Genomic DNA, 17,881 nt, shown 5'->3' on the forward strand with positions numbered 1-17,881 from the left:
TTTACGATAACGCTTCTCTGTGGCGCAACATGTTAATCATCCCATGTTTCATAAGCCGGTAACGATAGAAGATTGTGAAAATATTCATATCCCGCTGTGCATGACTTCCAAGGGAACGAGGTATGGAATCTGCATCCTACCTAGGTTTTCCATGGCTTTCCTAAAGCGATTCCCGATATAGTTTTTCTTTCTTTCTTTTTCCCCCCTCCAGTCCATGACCGATTCATGACACAGCTCTTTACCCCCTGAGCCAGCGTCATTCCTTTTAAGTCATCGATGCCAACGATACGTTCATCAGAGAACATTCCTGTTGCCGATACATCTATGAACAGCAAAGCTGGCTGATAAGTCAGCGGATTAGCAGAACGATAAAGAGAGGTTTCAAAACGACATCCACAGATATACGACCGATTACGAGTACATGGAATATGTCCCAAAAGAAAATGGATAAATTTAGGTTGTTTAACTGTCGCACACACGATACACAAATCCCTTTTAATCAAAATTTGGATATAAAATAATTACGTAAGCAGTTTTAGCCAGGTGCGAACGGCCTTGCCGCATTGGTAACACCGGTTCCCTTCAGAGCACCGAAGTTAAGCGCTGTCTGGCTGGGCTAGCACTTGGATGGGCGACCATCCAGTCTCCCAAGCGTTGTTGGCAAGCGGGGTTAACTCAGCCGTTGTGAGGCAAAGTGCGGAGCTACTTGATTAAGAAGTAGCGGCTCCGGTCTCGTAGACTGAGATACGGCCGGGAGAGCGGTGCGCTGACCACATGCCCCTCCGTATCCACATCCAGTGACGCCTGTGGGCTGAGGATGACACGGCGGCCGGTCGGTACCGTTGGGTCTTCCAAGGCCTGTTCGGATGGAGTTTAGTTTTTAGCCAGCTGCAAAATAATACAAGAGCAGTGACAAAGTCGTATCTTTGCTAGCCATTATCGTACTTTGAGTCTCATGGACTATTCCAGGGAAGAGGGGGGGGGGGGGGGGATTCAACAGCGAACCAATTTTACTGATCGGTTTACACGTGAGTGTTGGCCTTTCATAAATACAGGGAAGTTAGATACTTGCTGGGGCGCAGCAATAATAACTCTACTTTTTCGTGGTGCCAACGTCCCTCGGAAAGGACAAGACGATACAAGTGCAAGTTATCAAATTCAAAAAGCACTAGCTGAGTTGGCTTAATATAGGGAAGAACATCCGCATGTCCTCACAGAAGAAATTGTCCACTTTCTCAAAAATGGTTCAAATGGCTCTGAGCACTATGGGACTTAACTTCTGAGGTCATCAGTCCCCTAGAACTTAGAACTACCCAAACCTAACTAACCTAAGGACATCACATACATCCATGCCCGAGGCAGGATTCGAACCTGCGACCGTAGCAGTCGCGCGGCTCCGGACTGAGCGCCTAGAGCCGCTAGACCACCGCGGCCGGCTCCACTTTCTCCTGAAGCGATTTAGGGTAGCAACAGAAACCCTGAATTTTGATGACTGGATAGGAATTTATACCCAGTTCCGAATATGATTTCACACACTTGTTCGCTGCACCAACTGCTTGGTCCTTCGGGAAGATGGATTTGCTCATAACGCACTCGAAAAATATGAATTTTTGTTTGTCTTCTTTCAAGGACCTAAACACTCAACTATTAAATGTATGCAATGCACTCTTACTGCCCGAGCAAGCGAACTATACGATTTCATCAAAGTATCCGGATACCTATTAGTAGACATTAATATGGGTTGTGCCGACACTTCGCCTTCTTGGCCTTTATGACGTCTTGCAACTTGCTGAGTACACATTCAATGAAGTGTCTGAATGTCCGTGCAGGAATGGCCTCCCTTTGTTCCTCAAGAGCTAAAACCAGAGAAGGTTATGATATTGGAGGTTGCGGTCTAGAGTGAAGTCAATGTTCTACCTGGTACCTAAGGTTTTCCTTTGGGTTCAGGTTGGGACTTCGGCACGCCAATTCACTTCGGTAACGTTGTTGTCCACAAAACATTGCCTCATTGCCTCTTTATGAAAAGATGCCTGGTCATGCTGATACAGTCATCGTCTCCGAACTGTTCTACTGTACGCAGTACAAAATTCTGTGATGTGTTCGTATCCTTCTGCATCTTGTCTTTTCTTAAGCACAATGAGACGACGCTCTAAATACCCCTATACCGTACCACCACCTCCTCCTCCGCAATTCACGATCGGTACCACACACGATCGCAGGTAAGCTTCTGCAGGCATTCGCCAAACGCAGACGCTTCCACCGGACTGCGTCCCATTAGACGCAAAACATTTATTCCCACTGCAGAAGAGGTACTTATACAGGAGTCCCCCGGAATATTATGGAACGAATCTGAGTGCGTTAGACGAGTCTGTCCTAGAGCAAGTCAGTCCATCATTTACAGAGATGATTGATTACTTTTTTTTAAAGAAAGCCGTTATTCAAGTCAGACCAAGTCTTTGTGATATATTAAGAGAGAAGATACTAGAACAGGGCTTAACAACTGGCCGGTTTTGAGCGCGAGTACTCGCGTCTGCTCAGGCACGTGCTCGCGAGCAGGTGCAAGGTCGCGGAGTAGGGAGGGAGGGGAGGGAGGGGAGGGAGGGGAAATGAGCGCGCACGTTTGAATGTGATCTCGCGTTCTTAGCAGATTTAACTAGCCATCTGAATGCTTTGAACATTTTACTACAAGGTAATGATCTGCTAATTACTCATTTCATAGATCGAATACGATCTTTTAAAATGAAATTGACACTTTGCGTTAGTCAGCTGGAAACAGGAAACCTAGCTCATTTTCCTAAATTATCATCCATGCAAGATGTTCACAAAGACTGTGAACGTTAATCACATAGTTTAGTTGATCAGCGCTTTCAAGATCTGACAGCACTAGACAGTGATTTTGATCTGTTCTCTCCACATTCAGCGAATATTTAAGAGATTCGTCCTGAGCTGCAGCAAGAAATTATTGACCTGCAGTGTGACAGAGAATACAGAGACAACTTTCAGAACAAGAAAAACATTTTGGAATTCTACAGACACTTCCCTCAGGATAGATTTTCTCGTTTGCACAAACTGGCGGCTACAATAATATCAATGTTCGGTTCCACGTATGTTTGTGAACAACTGCTCTGCAATGAAATGTAACAAGACGTACCTGAGAAACGCACTGTCTGATCGAAATTTAAACTGCACGCTGCGCCTAAAATGCACAAGAACAATTACTCCGAACATAGACGTAATTGTAAAGTGCAAAAAGTACAAGATAACCTAGAATCCCACACTTCAGTGACACCTTTTATTGTGTAACAGTTCACAAATTAATGCGAATGTAGAGGCATACACTAAGCTAATAAAATTATGTGGCATGTGTACATTCTCCTTTATTTGTTTCATTTGTCGCAGTAATAATTTGTGAGTGATATCCCTGCAGGTGGCCGCGGATTTACATTGACTGGCGGCAGCTGTTGTGTGCCCCGGTCCGGTAGCCCCACTACGCGCGTGCTCGCGCTGCTCCGTGCTCGCACCTTGCTGCTCACAGCTTGCTCCGCGAGCACGTATGTTGTGAAGCCCTGTACTAGAAGAAGGCGCCATAACAACAGAATTGACGGAATATTACAGACAATGAGGGCGACCGAAAGAATCCTTCGCATTCACTTTCCTTTTCGCAGAGATGACGGGACGTATGAAATGATGGAGATGTATACGTATATTTGGAGTGATTCATCACTCCAAATCATTCGTTTCCTGTCATCCACTGTCCAGTGGAGTCGCTATGTACACCACCTCAAACGTCGCTTAGCGCTGATTACAGAAATGTGTAGCTAACGAGGAGCTACTCAACTACCGTGACCCATTCTTTTTAGACGCACGTGGTAGCCGCGCGGTCTGGGCGTCTTGTCACGGTTCGCGCGGCTCCCCCCGTCGGAAGTTCGTCTCCCCCCTCGGGCATGAGTGTGTATGTTGTCCTTAGCGTAAGTTAATTCAAGTTCGGTTAAGTAATGTGTAATCAACGGCCTTGCCGAAGTGGATACACCGGTTCCCGTGAGATCACCGAAGTTAAGCGCTGTCGGGCGAGGTCGGCACTTGGATGGGTGACCATAAAGGCCGCCATGAACTGTTGCCATTTATCGGGATGCACTCAGCCTCGTGACGCCAATTGAGGAGCTACTCGACCGAATAGTAGCGGCTTCGGTCAAGAATACCATCATAACGACCGGGAGAGCGGTGGGCTGACCACACGCCCCTCCTATCTGCATCCTCCACTGAGGCTGACACGGCGGTCGGAGTGGTTTTTTTTTTAGGTAGTGTGTAAGCTTAGGGACCGATGACCTCAACAGTTTGGTCCCCCATAATATCTTACCACAAATTCCAGAATGAGATTATCACTCTGCAACGGAGTGTGCGCTGGTATGAAACTTCCCGGCAGATTAAAACTGTGTGCCCGACTGAGACTCGAACTCGGGACCTTTGCCTTTCGCGGGCAAGTGCTCTACCATCTGAGCTACCGAAGCACCACAAATTTCCATTCTTTTTAACTCCGAAGTCACTCAGCTCTCCTGATTTTCCCATTTTGCTGTTACTGGTTCCCTACTGACATGACACTCACTCACTCACTCACTCACTCATTTGCGGACTTCTCATTACGCCCAAGTTTGTTGTTGTCTCAACACAGAGGTGCTTCTACTACCACCAATGGTTCAAAATGGTTCAAATGGCTCTGAGCACTATGCGACAACTACTGAGGTCATCAGTCGCCTAGAACTTAGAACTAATTAAACCTAACTAACCTAAGGACATCACACACATTCATGCCCGAGGCAGGATTCGAACGTGCGACCGTAGCGGGCGATCGGCTCCAGACTGTAGCGTCTAGAACCGCACGGCCACTCCGGCCGGCACCACTGATGGTTTTGATGCGTTGTCTCGTGGCTGTTTTGGGTGGCTTCGCTTTTGGATCGTGTCTACTGACAATAAAATTCTCCCCGCCTCCGTTTCCACTGGCGCGACCGCCATAGTGACAGCTAGCGGTCAATTCCACTTTACACAAGGTTTTCCGGATACTTGTGACCAGTAAGTGTTTGTGCGCCTGGGTGGTGAAGAGTGATTTTAAAACGACAGGACAACTATGTTCCCATGGTCCCATATTTCGTTTGCATTTATTCTCCAGAAAGGAGATTAATACTTTCCAATCTATTTTCAGTCTGTTCTGAACACATGAACAGCTACATTTGTAACCTTCTGAAGCGTAAACGCTATGTAGTCAGTTGCACACTTCGCTAAAGCTGTTGGAAACAAAGCTCTGAATCTGCCGCTGTATCTATCAAAGGCACAACCGGCAAAAAGAGATCGTCACCGGCAAAGAGCTCGGTATGTGATTATGGAATTTTGTTACAATGTTGTTTGGCGATTCTCATTTACCACGTCCCCACGATAGAAACTCTCCGGCGCCGACAGTTGTGCGCGGAACTCCGTTTCCGAGCCCCGCCTGTCATCGATCGCACACTCAATGGGCAGGTCTCGGCCGACTAATTAGATCGCAAATTCGGCGGCGCAGTCCATAGAAAGGTACGGACAGGGACAGAAGCCGTGCGCCCGCTTTTAGCAGAGCCGGTTCATCAGACCACTGATTCATGACTTCCTCATCAGAGGGCGTTTTCTGTCTCGCTACAGGAGCATCATTAGGGTCCTAACACAATTACCAGGTAAGTAGTGATATTTAGCGAACTTACTCGCGCGGAGAGCTTTAAAAGCCTCTTTACGAAGCAACGAACTAACAGATTCGAGCCAAAGTGACCGAGGAGCAATTTAAAAAACGGTATATTATTGTAAATGACTCAGTCAAAACAGGGCTGTTTAGCTGATCTCATTACATCAAAACTGTTTCGCAAAACCATCACGTTGTTGACTCAATCGCCACACTGAAAATAAATTTGCAATTTTGACATTTCATAAATAAATAAACTAGAAAAAAGTAAAGTAAGACTGCAGAAATGCCACACCGAGATGAAAAGTTAGTGTCGCTTTAGAACTTCCGTCACAGTACTTCCGGTTTTAAAATATTTGATACTGTTTCTCTTAAATTCATCCGAAACTAGGCACCAACCCTTGCAGCGTCCGCATCATCTGCGACATCGGTTCTCCATTTAACATCAATTTTAACATTAAGTTCTTACAATAAAACATTCTGAGTACAGACTCGCAGAGAAGAATACTGAATGCCTACTACTAATACTTTGCTCTGCCATCAGTTGTACACTATTACAGATAGATGCTACGCTGCCCTGTAACTTCTTAATCGTATTTGCACTATGAGCGTAGCCTTGTACAGGAATGAAACGTGGACAATAAAAAGTACAGACAAGAAGAAATAAAAGCTTTTGAAACGGAGTGCTGCAAAGCAAAGCTGAACATTAGATGGGTGGATCGGAAACTAACGACGAGACACTGAAGCGCATTGACGAGAAAAGAAATTTATAGCACAGCTGCGCTAAAATAAGGGAGGGTTTGGTAGCACACATCCTGAGGCATCAAGGAACCGTCAATTTGACGTGTGGCGGGTAAAAATTATAGTGGGAGACAAGGCATGACTAAAGGAAGCAGTTTCAAATCGATACAGACGGCAGTAGCTATGGAGAGATGAAAAGCCTTCCACAGGATAGACTAGCATTGAGAGCTGCCTCAAACCATTCTTGAGCCCGGAAACCATAACAAACACATGTCGTTCGGATTTTATCTTCTGAGGACGAGGGCAATGATGATGATCCTGGATAGTTTTGACTAATTTGATGCATATTATTTACCAGAAACGTCATGGCAATGAGTCTTCTTATGAAAATCTCCGTAATTACACAAATTATTAGGGGACTTGGAAAAGTAAGTTGCACGTTATCATGGCAGACCAAGTAACTACACTACTGGCCATCAAAATTGCTACACCACGAAGATGACGTACTAAAGACGGGAAATTTAACCGAGAGGAAGAAGATGCTGTTATATGCAAATGATTAGCTTTTCAGAGCTTTCACACACGGTTGGCGCCGGTGGCGACACCTACAACGTGCTGATATGAGGAAATTTCCAACCGACTTCTAGTACACAAACAGCAGTTGACCGGCGTTGCCTGGTGAAACGTTGTTGTGTTGCCTCGTGTAAGGAGGAGAAATGCGTACCATCACGTTTCCGACTTTGATAAAGGTCGGATTGTAGGCTATCGCGATTGCGCTTTATCGTATGGCGACACTGCTGCTCACGTTGGTCGAGATCCAATGACTGTTAGCAGAATATGGAATCGGTGGGTTTAGGAGGCTAATACGGAACGCCGTGCTGGATCCCAACGGCCTCGTATCACTAGCAGTCGAGATGACAGGCATCTTATCCGCATGGCTGTAACGGATCGTGCAGCCACTTCTCGATCCCTGAGTCAGCAGATGGGGATGTTTGCAAGACAACAACCATCTGCACGAACAGTTCGACGACGTTTGCAGCAGCATGGACTATCAGCTCGGAGACCATGGCTGCTGTTACCCTTGACGCTGCATCACAGACAGGAGCGCCTGCGATGGTGCACTCAACGATGAACCTGGGTGCACGAATGGCAAAACGACATTTTTTCGGATGAATCCAGGTTCTGTTTACAGCATCATGATGGTCGCATCCGTGATTGGCGACATCGCGGTGAACGCACATTGGAGGCGTGTATTCGTCATCGCCATACTGGCGTATCACCCGGCGTGCTGGTATGGGGTGCCATTGGTTACACGTCTCGGTCACCTCTTGTTCACATTTACTGTACTTTGAACAGTGGACGTTACATTTCAGATGTGTTACGACCCGTGGCTCTACCCTTCATTCGATCCCTGCGAAACCCTACATTTCAGCAGGATAATGCATGACCGCATGTTGCAGGTCCTGTACGGGCCTTTGTGGTTACAGAAAATGTCCGAATGCTGTCCTGGCCAGCACACTCTCCAGATCTCTCACCAATCGAAAACGTCTGGTCAATGCTGGCCGAGCAACTGGCTCGTCACAATACGCCAGTCACTACTCTAGAACTGTGGTATTGTGTTGAAGCTGCATGGGCAGCTGTACCAGTACACGCCATCCAAGCTCTGTTTGACTCAATGCCCAGGCGTATCAAGGCCGTTATTACGGCCAGAGGTGGTTGTTCTGGGAACTGATTTCTCAGGATCTATGCACCCAAATTGCGTGAAAATGTAATCACGTGTCAGTTCTAGTACAATATATTTGTCCAAGGAGTACACGTTTATCATCTGCATTTCTTCTTGATGTAGCAATTTTAATGGCCAGTAGTGTATTATTGAATGTTGCATTACACATCGAAGTGAACAGATACACGACACTATTTTTGAACTTAGTCACAAAGCATCCGTAAACAACGGTAGGAACACTCTACCAATCGTTCATTAGTTTAGTTTCTCGCTGATAGATATCCACTCCCTGGTCACAGAGCCATTCGCGAACCGCTGTGTGAAGGTCGCAACCACTTGAAAATCTATTTCTCACCAGATGTTTTTTTCATCTTGCCGAAATGATGGAAATCTCATGGTGCAAGATCTGGAGTGTATGGCAAATCAGCATCACCTAGGTCTGCGCGACCTCTTCATCTACATGTACATACATACTCCGCAAGCCAGCGAACAGTGCGTGGCGGCTGCTACCTCGTACCACTACTGGTCATTTCATTACGGCTGTATGCGACATTGCTGTTGGTCCACATGCTGACAGAATTTCACGATGAATCCTTGTGCATTTTAGACGCTTTGGTCACAAGAATTATAATGTCCTACGTACTTTATTCAACTTTGGGGTATGTTTCTAGTTGCCACGGCATTTGAATCACACACTCTGACGTACCTGTCATCCGTACCGCAGCTGAACTGTGTCTACAGGAAACCCAGAACATGTAGTCTCTTCTTACAATGAGCTACTCATGTTGTCCATCGATCTTAGCGAGGCCGACGTGTGTAACTTATCTCTAAAGTCCCTACGTAGTCTGGTTCCCCCCAACGAATGCAAACAGTTGCAATAAAAGGACATGCACACACTAAACATATTCGTACTACACAGAGGGTGGCCTACATACAAATTTCTTACAGGAAAAAAACCCAAGGTAGTTGGTTCATTGGTTAAGACAGTGAACACGTATTAGTGGGGAGTGTGTTAAACTATTCGTCCGGCCATTCTGATTTGAGTTTTCTTGTACTGATTATTGGGAATGTCGGGATGGTTCCCTTGAAAAGAACACGTCTTTTCTCCTCTGTTCTTCCCTTGCTTCAGCACCGGCTCTAGGAACTTGGCCATTGCAGAAGCGTTGAACCGTGATCTTGCTTCCTGTTTTCTGCGGCGACTTCTCCATCCTCCTCCAACCGAGCAAAAGCTCCGTGTCATCACAGCCGAGGAGGCGTTAAACTCTTCCTTTTAGAAAATTAAGTCACATTGTAGTGACAGAGGTATATGCCAAATCTAAGTTAGGCACAAAACGCATGCCAAGAGTAAGCGTGACGGATCAAGCGAGAGTATGATAGCCAAACTGTAAATCACATCCAGTCCACTTCAACGTTCACTTGTAAGCATATCTTGCAAAAGAATCCAAATCATTTGCTGTGGAGTCATCGTACCCTATTTAAGAAACAAATATTTTGCTACTTTTTATGTGGATACGGCAATAAATTGTTGATATTTGCAAAATGAAAATTTGCGCGTTTTATTTGACCGAAACCGTTACAGATGGTTATATAAAGCAAATTTAGCAGGCTTCTATTAAGGTGGTTATACACATAACTGCATACTTGACAAGCACGCATACGCAAGCATGCTTGTGTGTAAGTGGGCTAAATTTGCGTATGCATCAGGACTATACAAGCAGTTTGATGCTTGATCGAATTTCGATTATGCGTGCTTGTGCAAGCATTCAAGCGTGTACATGCTTGAGCCTATGTACCAAGAATAGGGAGGCTTGTGCAAGCATTGTTAGTGATTTGATTTAATTTTTATTTGTTCCTGTTAAAATTACACTCTGTGCAAAGTTTTATGCTGCAGTGCAGGACTATTCAAAGAATACACTATTACATGGAGAAAAGGAGAGAGAAACAGCAGTTCTATGAGACAGTTTCCGTATCTTTTCTACCGTGAATAGCTGATATGGGAATAACGTTGTCGTTTCGTTGATCACTCTTTACTTCACATATACAGTTTCCTCTTTTCTTCCGCAACACAAGCACAAAGGCTGCCAAAGTCAGCACAGCGTTGTTTGAGCTCGACAAGTTCGCCGGCCGGGGTGGCCGAGCGGTTCTAGGCGCTACCGTCTGGAGCCGCGCGACCGCTACGGTCGCAGGTTCGAATCCTGCCTCGGGCATGGATGTGTGTGGTGTCCTTAGGTTAGTTAGGTTTAAGAAGTTCTAGGGGACTGATGACTTCAGAAGTTAAGTTCCATAGTGCTCAGAGCCATTTTCAACAAGTTCTTGGTAAATAAACACATTTTTGTACAAGAACGCTTAAGCCGTGTGGAGGTGCGAAGAATTTGTGTATGGTTGAGCAAACACGCCTGCGCAAGCATGCATATCAAGCATGCAGTAAGGTATGTAGTAAAACTGCTGACATTTTTAAAAATGTAGGGATATCGATATTTAAAAATATATCATTGTCGGCCGTGGATTTATCGAAGCAATAATGATATATCGACGATAAAGTACCGACGTAGCGGTCTATAAAAATATCGTCTGCACATTGTAAATATGCTGGCAGTTTTAGAGCTGCATATTTAAATGTTGTTTTATTATTAGATATTCTGTACATCAACAAGCTAAGAGCCTGATTATCCTCCTTAGAGCAAGAACTGAAAGTAAAACGACGTACGTTCAAGTATGGTGATAACCACTTTGCTAACAGTGGTAATTCCATCTACGTGGCACAATAAAAAGTGTCCCATGGCTCCGTCATTACGTTTCGTCGCAAATCGGATTTGTCCGGAACACTTCATGTCGACCTCCCTGTTTTTTCATTTGTACAAACACCAGAAACCTAGCTAGCAGTTGCAGTGTCAAAACTACGTGATGAAGTTAAACGTTGCAGTTTCTGTTGGTAGCGCCGAGCGCTGATTACGTCAGAACTTCCCATCACATGTCTTCGTCCACGGCAAAGACCAGTCTTGTCATTTAGATTTTGGTTCATCGTTTTCAACAACTGTATTTGGAGAATGGCGATGTGAAGAAATACCATACTACTTGAGTTAAAAATATTTTTAACGCAACTAGTGTGCTGTTTCTTCACATCGGAAATGATGTTATTCCATTCACACCGCCAACCCCAGTCAAAGCGAAATACTGGACGGTATGGAAGCTCAAAAAGAAGAAGACTCCTTGACGCAGTCAAAGTAAAATTACTTTCTACTCCAATTTCAAAAGAACAATTTCAAACATTCACCGAAAACTGCGAAAAAAATTAATATAAAATAAAAAATATTATCATTCCATATTGCTATTTCGACATTTCGATACACCTCGTTGGTACATATCGCCGATATATATCGATATTTTCTGGAAATAATATCGGTACATCGATATTTTACCTTTAATGAACCTTTGTCCCGTCCACCGACAATTCATGTGGAAAAATAGCTCTTGTGTTACATAAACATTCTTCAGTGGTTCGTTTGTGGTCGCCTGTGTTGTTTCCTGCCATACTGTTATGAGTTAACATGGTTCTAGTTCGGCAGAAGTCGATGAAAATTTCTGAGTCAGCTTGTGTCCGCCCAGATGAAAGTCTGAAACGTGGAGGTAAACGAGAACCGTTCGCCAGCCCATCAGGCCAGAGCAGGCAATACAGAGGCGACGGCCTGCCAAAGCTCCCTGCGCATCTGCCGACACTTTTTATTCAGAACGCCACGTACGTCGGTGGCGACCCCGCAGACAGCATAGATTCTCCACCATATACACTCGGCACGCGCGCCTAACACACTATTTGTATGCCGCGCTTCTCCCAGGCGGCAGCTTCTGAGTAAACGACCTATCGTCGGCCGTAGGACTCTCCACAGGCTTGACCACCTGGTTTTTTCATTTCGACCTACGTCGATAATCCAGTGCCCATCGTCACAGAATCGTGAAAAGGGAATGAGAACAGTGGTAGTTCCGTAACACCCCACAATTCAGCAGTATTCAAGATGGCATCGATTCTTCTCACAAGACACCGAATCTTTCTTTTCCATATTTCTACCATTCACAACTGTTCTTGTCAAACCACAACATATGAAATGGTAGTTTTATTCTGATTCTTAGAAAACAGTAGTCCTACTACTATTATCTCAAAACAAAATTCATTAAGCGAGAAATATTAAAATCTGATTTCAAATGGTTTTACAGGCAAATTAACTGAGTTAATGTCCAGTCAAGTACACAGATAGAAATAAGCTTTTACAGTCTACTTTATAGGAATTATTTCAAAATCGAACTGTCATTATCCTAAAACTCCGTTATTAGGATTCATAATTCACAGCTGGAACTTGGGCAGAAATTACCCCATAGTCACAACAAAATAAACGTACTAAACCCAGCAAATACGTACGCAAGTGAATGTACATTAACTGCTTTTACATTCAAATTGGTAGATCTTTCGATACCAGGTTTCACGAGAAATGGGAGCACGAGAGGAAAAACAAAAGGCCGAAAACCAGAGGTAGTCGGACAGTAATATGAAGCTTAACACCACGCTGAAAAAACAATATCCAACCAAAGCCAAAGCTGACCCTCTCCCACCCGGCCCGAGCTGTAATACTTACACATCAATGGTCTGTTGTTACACTTCAGACCGCGCGCTTTGCTACCATCTTATTATAATTTTATGTTGCAAAGACTGTAGACTATAACTGTTTTATAGTTATACATCTGATAAAACGTGGATAGTACCAGAACACGATCTATAATAATAAATAATTGAGAGACACGCCCTATCCAACACATTTGTTGCAAGCGGTACCTCGTAACTCATAAGTATTTCAATGATGTCATTTCAGAACCACAGAGAGCTTCTGATGAAATAAACCTCTATCAGCCTATCATCAACAGGTACCATAACCTATTTCCCTCGTGGTAATATCCTTCTCTGGCTGATGTAAATAATTTGATGGTATCTGATAATGACCGGTTGATAAAAACTAGTGTTGAATGAAAGTTTATTCCATCAGCAGCTCTTGTTGGTTGAGAAATAGCACTCTGTACTGTCCATACTGTATGTTACCTGTGTATGTGTGAATATATGTGCTCTGATTCATGCTTTTAAAAAAACGACCTCATTTCTCTTCTCCTCCTTGAAGTATAAATGGCTGTTGTCCACAAGTATTATAAAAATAGATGTTTGTATAATGTTCCGCATCTCCTCCTAAACCACTGGACTGATTTCAACCAGACTTGGTAGACTTATCATTTAGTGTCTGGAAATGATAGTTGTAGGGACAAGAATGTTGATATACATACTGCGTCTGCGATAGTGAAAGGTGCTTCTCAACATTCATATGTTTGAAGTACTGTGAAATATAATCCTAATAGTACTGTGAAGAATAGGCCTTGTAATGCTTGAGTATGGTTAGATTCTATTGGACTGTGATGTGCTCATGTTACGGTTACTCCTGAGGCTAAAAGAATAGCTGTATTAAGTAATGGAATTTGTATAGGATTGAAAGGTGGAATTCCTATTGGAGGTCATAATATTCCTAGTTCAATTGTTGGTGCTAGTCTTCTTCTAAAGAAGGCTCAGAAGAATGATACAAAGAATAATACTTCTGATGCAATAGATAAGATTATTCCTCATCGTAATCCAATTGATACAAATCCTGTATGTAATCCTCGATAAGTTCCTTCCCGTATTACATCTCGTCATCATTGTGCGTAATTAAAAACGACGTAAGTAGCTGACAGCATAATAAACAAACTTGATAAAATGTAAACACTACACAGAGTCAAAGCATAAGTACAGAAAAATTTGAGAGGTAAATCATAACATAATCATCTCAGAGGGATTTGCCTTAGGCCTGTTCCGGCTGGTCTACGCCAATACGAGGAGCATCAAAACGGTGGTGGTGGGGGTGAAAAAGATGTGTAGCCCACGACGCGCGAATACTCTTACGTAAGTCATCCAGTAGAAAAAAAATTATCGCTTAATACATTTTCGTTCTTCATGCATTAAAACTGCCGAATGAAGCATGGCGTTTAATTCACTACTTCTTTACTGCTGACTGTATTCGCGACACATTTTGCAGGCAGTATTCACATATACCATGGAATGTCTCCGCAAAATTATATCATTGTACAACCCACAGTTCATGAGATATGACGTCAAAGAATGAGGTATGTGAAATCTTCCCCATCATGCAAGACGTTTAAATTTATTACATCGTTGCTACTAACTGTATTCGCTACACAATTCGTAGACAATATCCACAAATGCCGCTGATTGCACCTACAAGCATTATTCACTGTACAGCACATAGTTCAGGAGATACCACCTTATAAACATTGACCTGCGTGAAAATGAAACGGCAGGGAGAAAATCACTAGAGATGCAGGTGAAATATGTGTACAAACACGTGTAAAATATTTTAAATGTATGTTTAATAGAATTGAAATGTGCGTATGCGGGCAATGCCACAGGTAGAAAGTTCATCCTAAGCCCCTGGAGCGGTTTCAATCAAATTTGATAGACACATTAGTTACAATGTGGAAAGAAATACTTTGGGGTAGGAACCACCAGTGTGCTATTGGGTAAGGGTGATAACATGGTCAGAGAAGTGGGGAGGAGGAAATGGACAGAGAGAGGGGGAAATGGACAGAGAGAGGGGGAAATGGACAGAGGGAGGGGGGAAATGGGCAGAGGGAGGGGGGAAATGGGCAGAGGGAGGGGAGGAGGAGGAGATGGGCGGAGAGAGGGGAGGAGAAGGAGGAGAAGACGGACATAGACAGGGAGAGGAAGAGATGGACAGAGAGCGGGGAGAGAATGAGATGGAATTAGAGGCAGAAGAAGGAGATGGACAGAGGGGGGGGGGGGGGGAAGCAAGTGCACAGGGAGAGCGCCACGCGGAGACAGAGAGTGAGGGTATAAAGGAGGAGATGGACTAACAGAAGACTGGAATAAGTACATAGCCGAGCAATGCCAGGTACTCAGCTAATATACATTATGATTCCCTACTATTGGTAGTGCAGTGTTTGGTACCCTAAGGCTCAGGAGAATATTATTGCTGAAATCACAACTGTTAATGATTGCGTGCAGCACGCTTACTAAGCAGCTGTTCCATTTCTCATCTGGAGACCATCTAACTCGCAAACATTGCGCTATATACCTCTTAGCACTCAGTAGTCCGTGTTATTGGTTGGCTCCATTTGGGATTCCCGAAACATTCTGCTCGGTCCAGGCTGCTACAGCCATTAAATTATTCTGCCTTACTGCTAGCAGCCGATGTGAAGTCTATGGACAGTATAAAATAGTAAATTGTTATAAAGTTCGCTCTTTCTCGCTGGCCGGCTGCTGTGTGTAACAGCAGGAGTTGAAGAATACACTACAGAGTGTACTTGTGTGGATCTATTGACAATCCTCTAAATCCAAGAACGCGGTATCATTACCAGTCTGGCGCAGAATTTTAATCTAGCCGGAGGTTTCGACCCTAAAACGTCCGAAAACTTGTCTACAGAGTTTATATACCCTCAACAAAAGCAAAGTGAATGACTTCGGTCGGAAACGTCAGCCGTTCTCACCTTGCCAGCATGCAGGTCCCCAGAAACACTGACCTTCGGAAGCGAAGGCTATGTACTGTTGGTTTATTTTTTGCAGAACGTTTAGCAATAGTGTGTGATCTGCGGGAACAATAGCACGTGGTGGCTATGGCAGGTAGGAATCAAAGATCCCGAACTATGACTGTCTTTTGGAAGCTGCTCAGCCAACTGGTACTCGCTGTAATTTTCGTTGTCTGGAACGATCGTAGACTGGCGTGCCACCTCTGACAACACACCCCGAGGAAGATGGTAAAGTAAGCGGGCGCTATGCAGGCGGCTTTTACCTTCTTGAGGTGGCCGCTGGCTGTGCCGAGGAAGACGACGGTGTAGTCGCCGGTGGATGTGGCGGCGACGGCCGTGAGGTGAGATCCGAAGATGAGGACTGGCACTGCTGCGATGGGCATCTCGCCGCCCAGCGGCGTGTTCACGTCCAACCCGCAGAAGTCCTCGCCGATGGTCTGCAGCTTCTGCAAACACAACCAGGCAACACGTTATAGCTGGATCTCCAGCACATTTGTCTTACTGCTGTGATCTAAGACAGAGTTTTCATGGCCAAAAATTAACGTTAGTCCCGGTACTGGTGAGATACAGACTTTTCCAATCGAAAGCCCAAATATTTTATCTATATATTGTTTCTTTATTTTATTTCACTATAAGAGGTCATGCACATTGGTGCATGGTGTCGAAAGCGTCTTCGTCGACTGCACCGGCCCGCCGTTCACAGTTACGCGGGAGATGGCTCTTTCAAAACCTCACACCGGACGAGCTCTCTTATCCGTGGCTCTGTGCCTCCAAAGGGGGCGGCCACGCGTACACGTCACCAGAGGACGCAAATTCGCGAGGCCTCACTGCCTGCGAATCTGGTTGGCCGGCGCATCTTTCTAAACAGCCGCACTCAGCGCTTCGCCCCAGACTCAGACTTATCAACTTAGGACGGAAGACTGAAGTCAGGAAAAACGCACTGACGTAGCACGACGCTTCTAAGCATTGTTACTATCAGTGGCTTATCCAAATGTATAAGAATTCAGGACTATTTATTTCTATAAGGAACATTACTCAAAAATGGTTCAAATGGCTCTGAGCACTATGGGACTTAACTGCTGTGGTCATTAGTCCCCTAGAACTTAGAACTACTTAAACCTAACTAACCTAAGGATATCACACACATCCATGCCCGAGGCAGGATTCGAACCTGCGACCGTAGTGGTCGCACGGTTCCAGACTTTAGCGCCTAGAACCGCTCGGCCATTCCGGCCGGCTGAACATTACTCTTATCATACACAACTCAGCACCACGGAAGGATCTACAGCACTTCAAAGTTATGTACATATCAATTATTAAGTGTACATATTGCACATAAGCTTATTAATGCGTTATCTTTTTGCAGACGTCTGGCTGTCTTTATTGGCCACCTCAACTACTGGCAAATCAATTGGCATTATTGCGTAGATTTGTTCTCCACGAAGTTCACACGTTCGAACTTTCATACATATTTTTGAACAAACTCTAAGTTCCTCCACAGCATAAGAGGGCGTGCTGAAAAGTAACGCTTTCGAATTTTTAATGTGAAAACTCTTACAGCTTTACAAATAAAACTAGCGTTATTAACATCCTACATCTTTATTCTTCATGTCTTCATATTTATTTCTCAACATAGTCAACCTGGCGACGAGCGCATTGCCCCCAACGAGAGACCAGTAACTGTAGAATGAGCGCCGTTTTTGACTGAACCACACACCGAGCGAGGTGGCGCAGTGGTTAGCATATTGGACTCGCATTCGGGAGGACGACGCTTCAAACTCGCGTCCGGCCATCCTAATGTACGTTTTCCGTGATTTCCCGAAATCGCTTCAGACAAATTCCGGGATGGTTCGTTTGAAAGGGCATGGCCGATTTCCTTCCCCATCCTTCCCTAAATCGAGTTTGTGCCCCGTCTCTAACGCCCTGTCCGCAGCTCGTGGTCGCGCGGTAGCGTTCTCGCTTCCCACGCCCGGGTTCCCGGGTTCGATTCCCGGCGGGGTCAGGGATTTTCTCTGCCTCGTGATGACTGGGTGTTGTGTGCTGTCCTTAGGTTAGTTAGGTTTAACTAGTTCCAAGTTCTAGGGGGC

General features: G+C 44.8%; 1 protein-coding gene across 2 annotated transcripts in view; it reads right to left on the bottom strand.

Annotated features, from left to right (window-relative positions):
• LOC126183438 (plexin-A4) overlaps window positions 1-17,881 on the bottom strand; it is a 963,020-nt gene that overhangs the window by 198,775 nt on the left and 746,364 nt on the right. For both annotated transcript variants that reach the window (XM_049925426.1, XM_049925425.1), the window contains one exon: window positions 16,058-16,240. In XM_049925426.1, the coding sequence (XP_049781383.1) occupies window positions 16,058-16,240 (183 nt within the window). The remainder of the gene's footprint in view (window positions 1-16,057; window positions 16,241-17,881) is intronic.

The sequence above is a fragment of the Schistocerca cancellata genome, chromosome 4, assembly GCF_023864275.1.
Source record: "Schistocerca cancellata isolate TAMUIC-IGC-003103 chromosome 4, iqSchCanc2.1, whole genome shotgun sequence".
NCBI classification, from domain to species: Eukaryota; Metazoa; Arthropoda; class Insecta; order Orthoptera; family Acrididae; genus Schistocerca; species Schistocerca cancellata.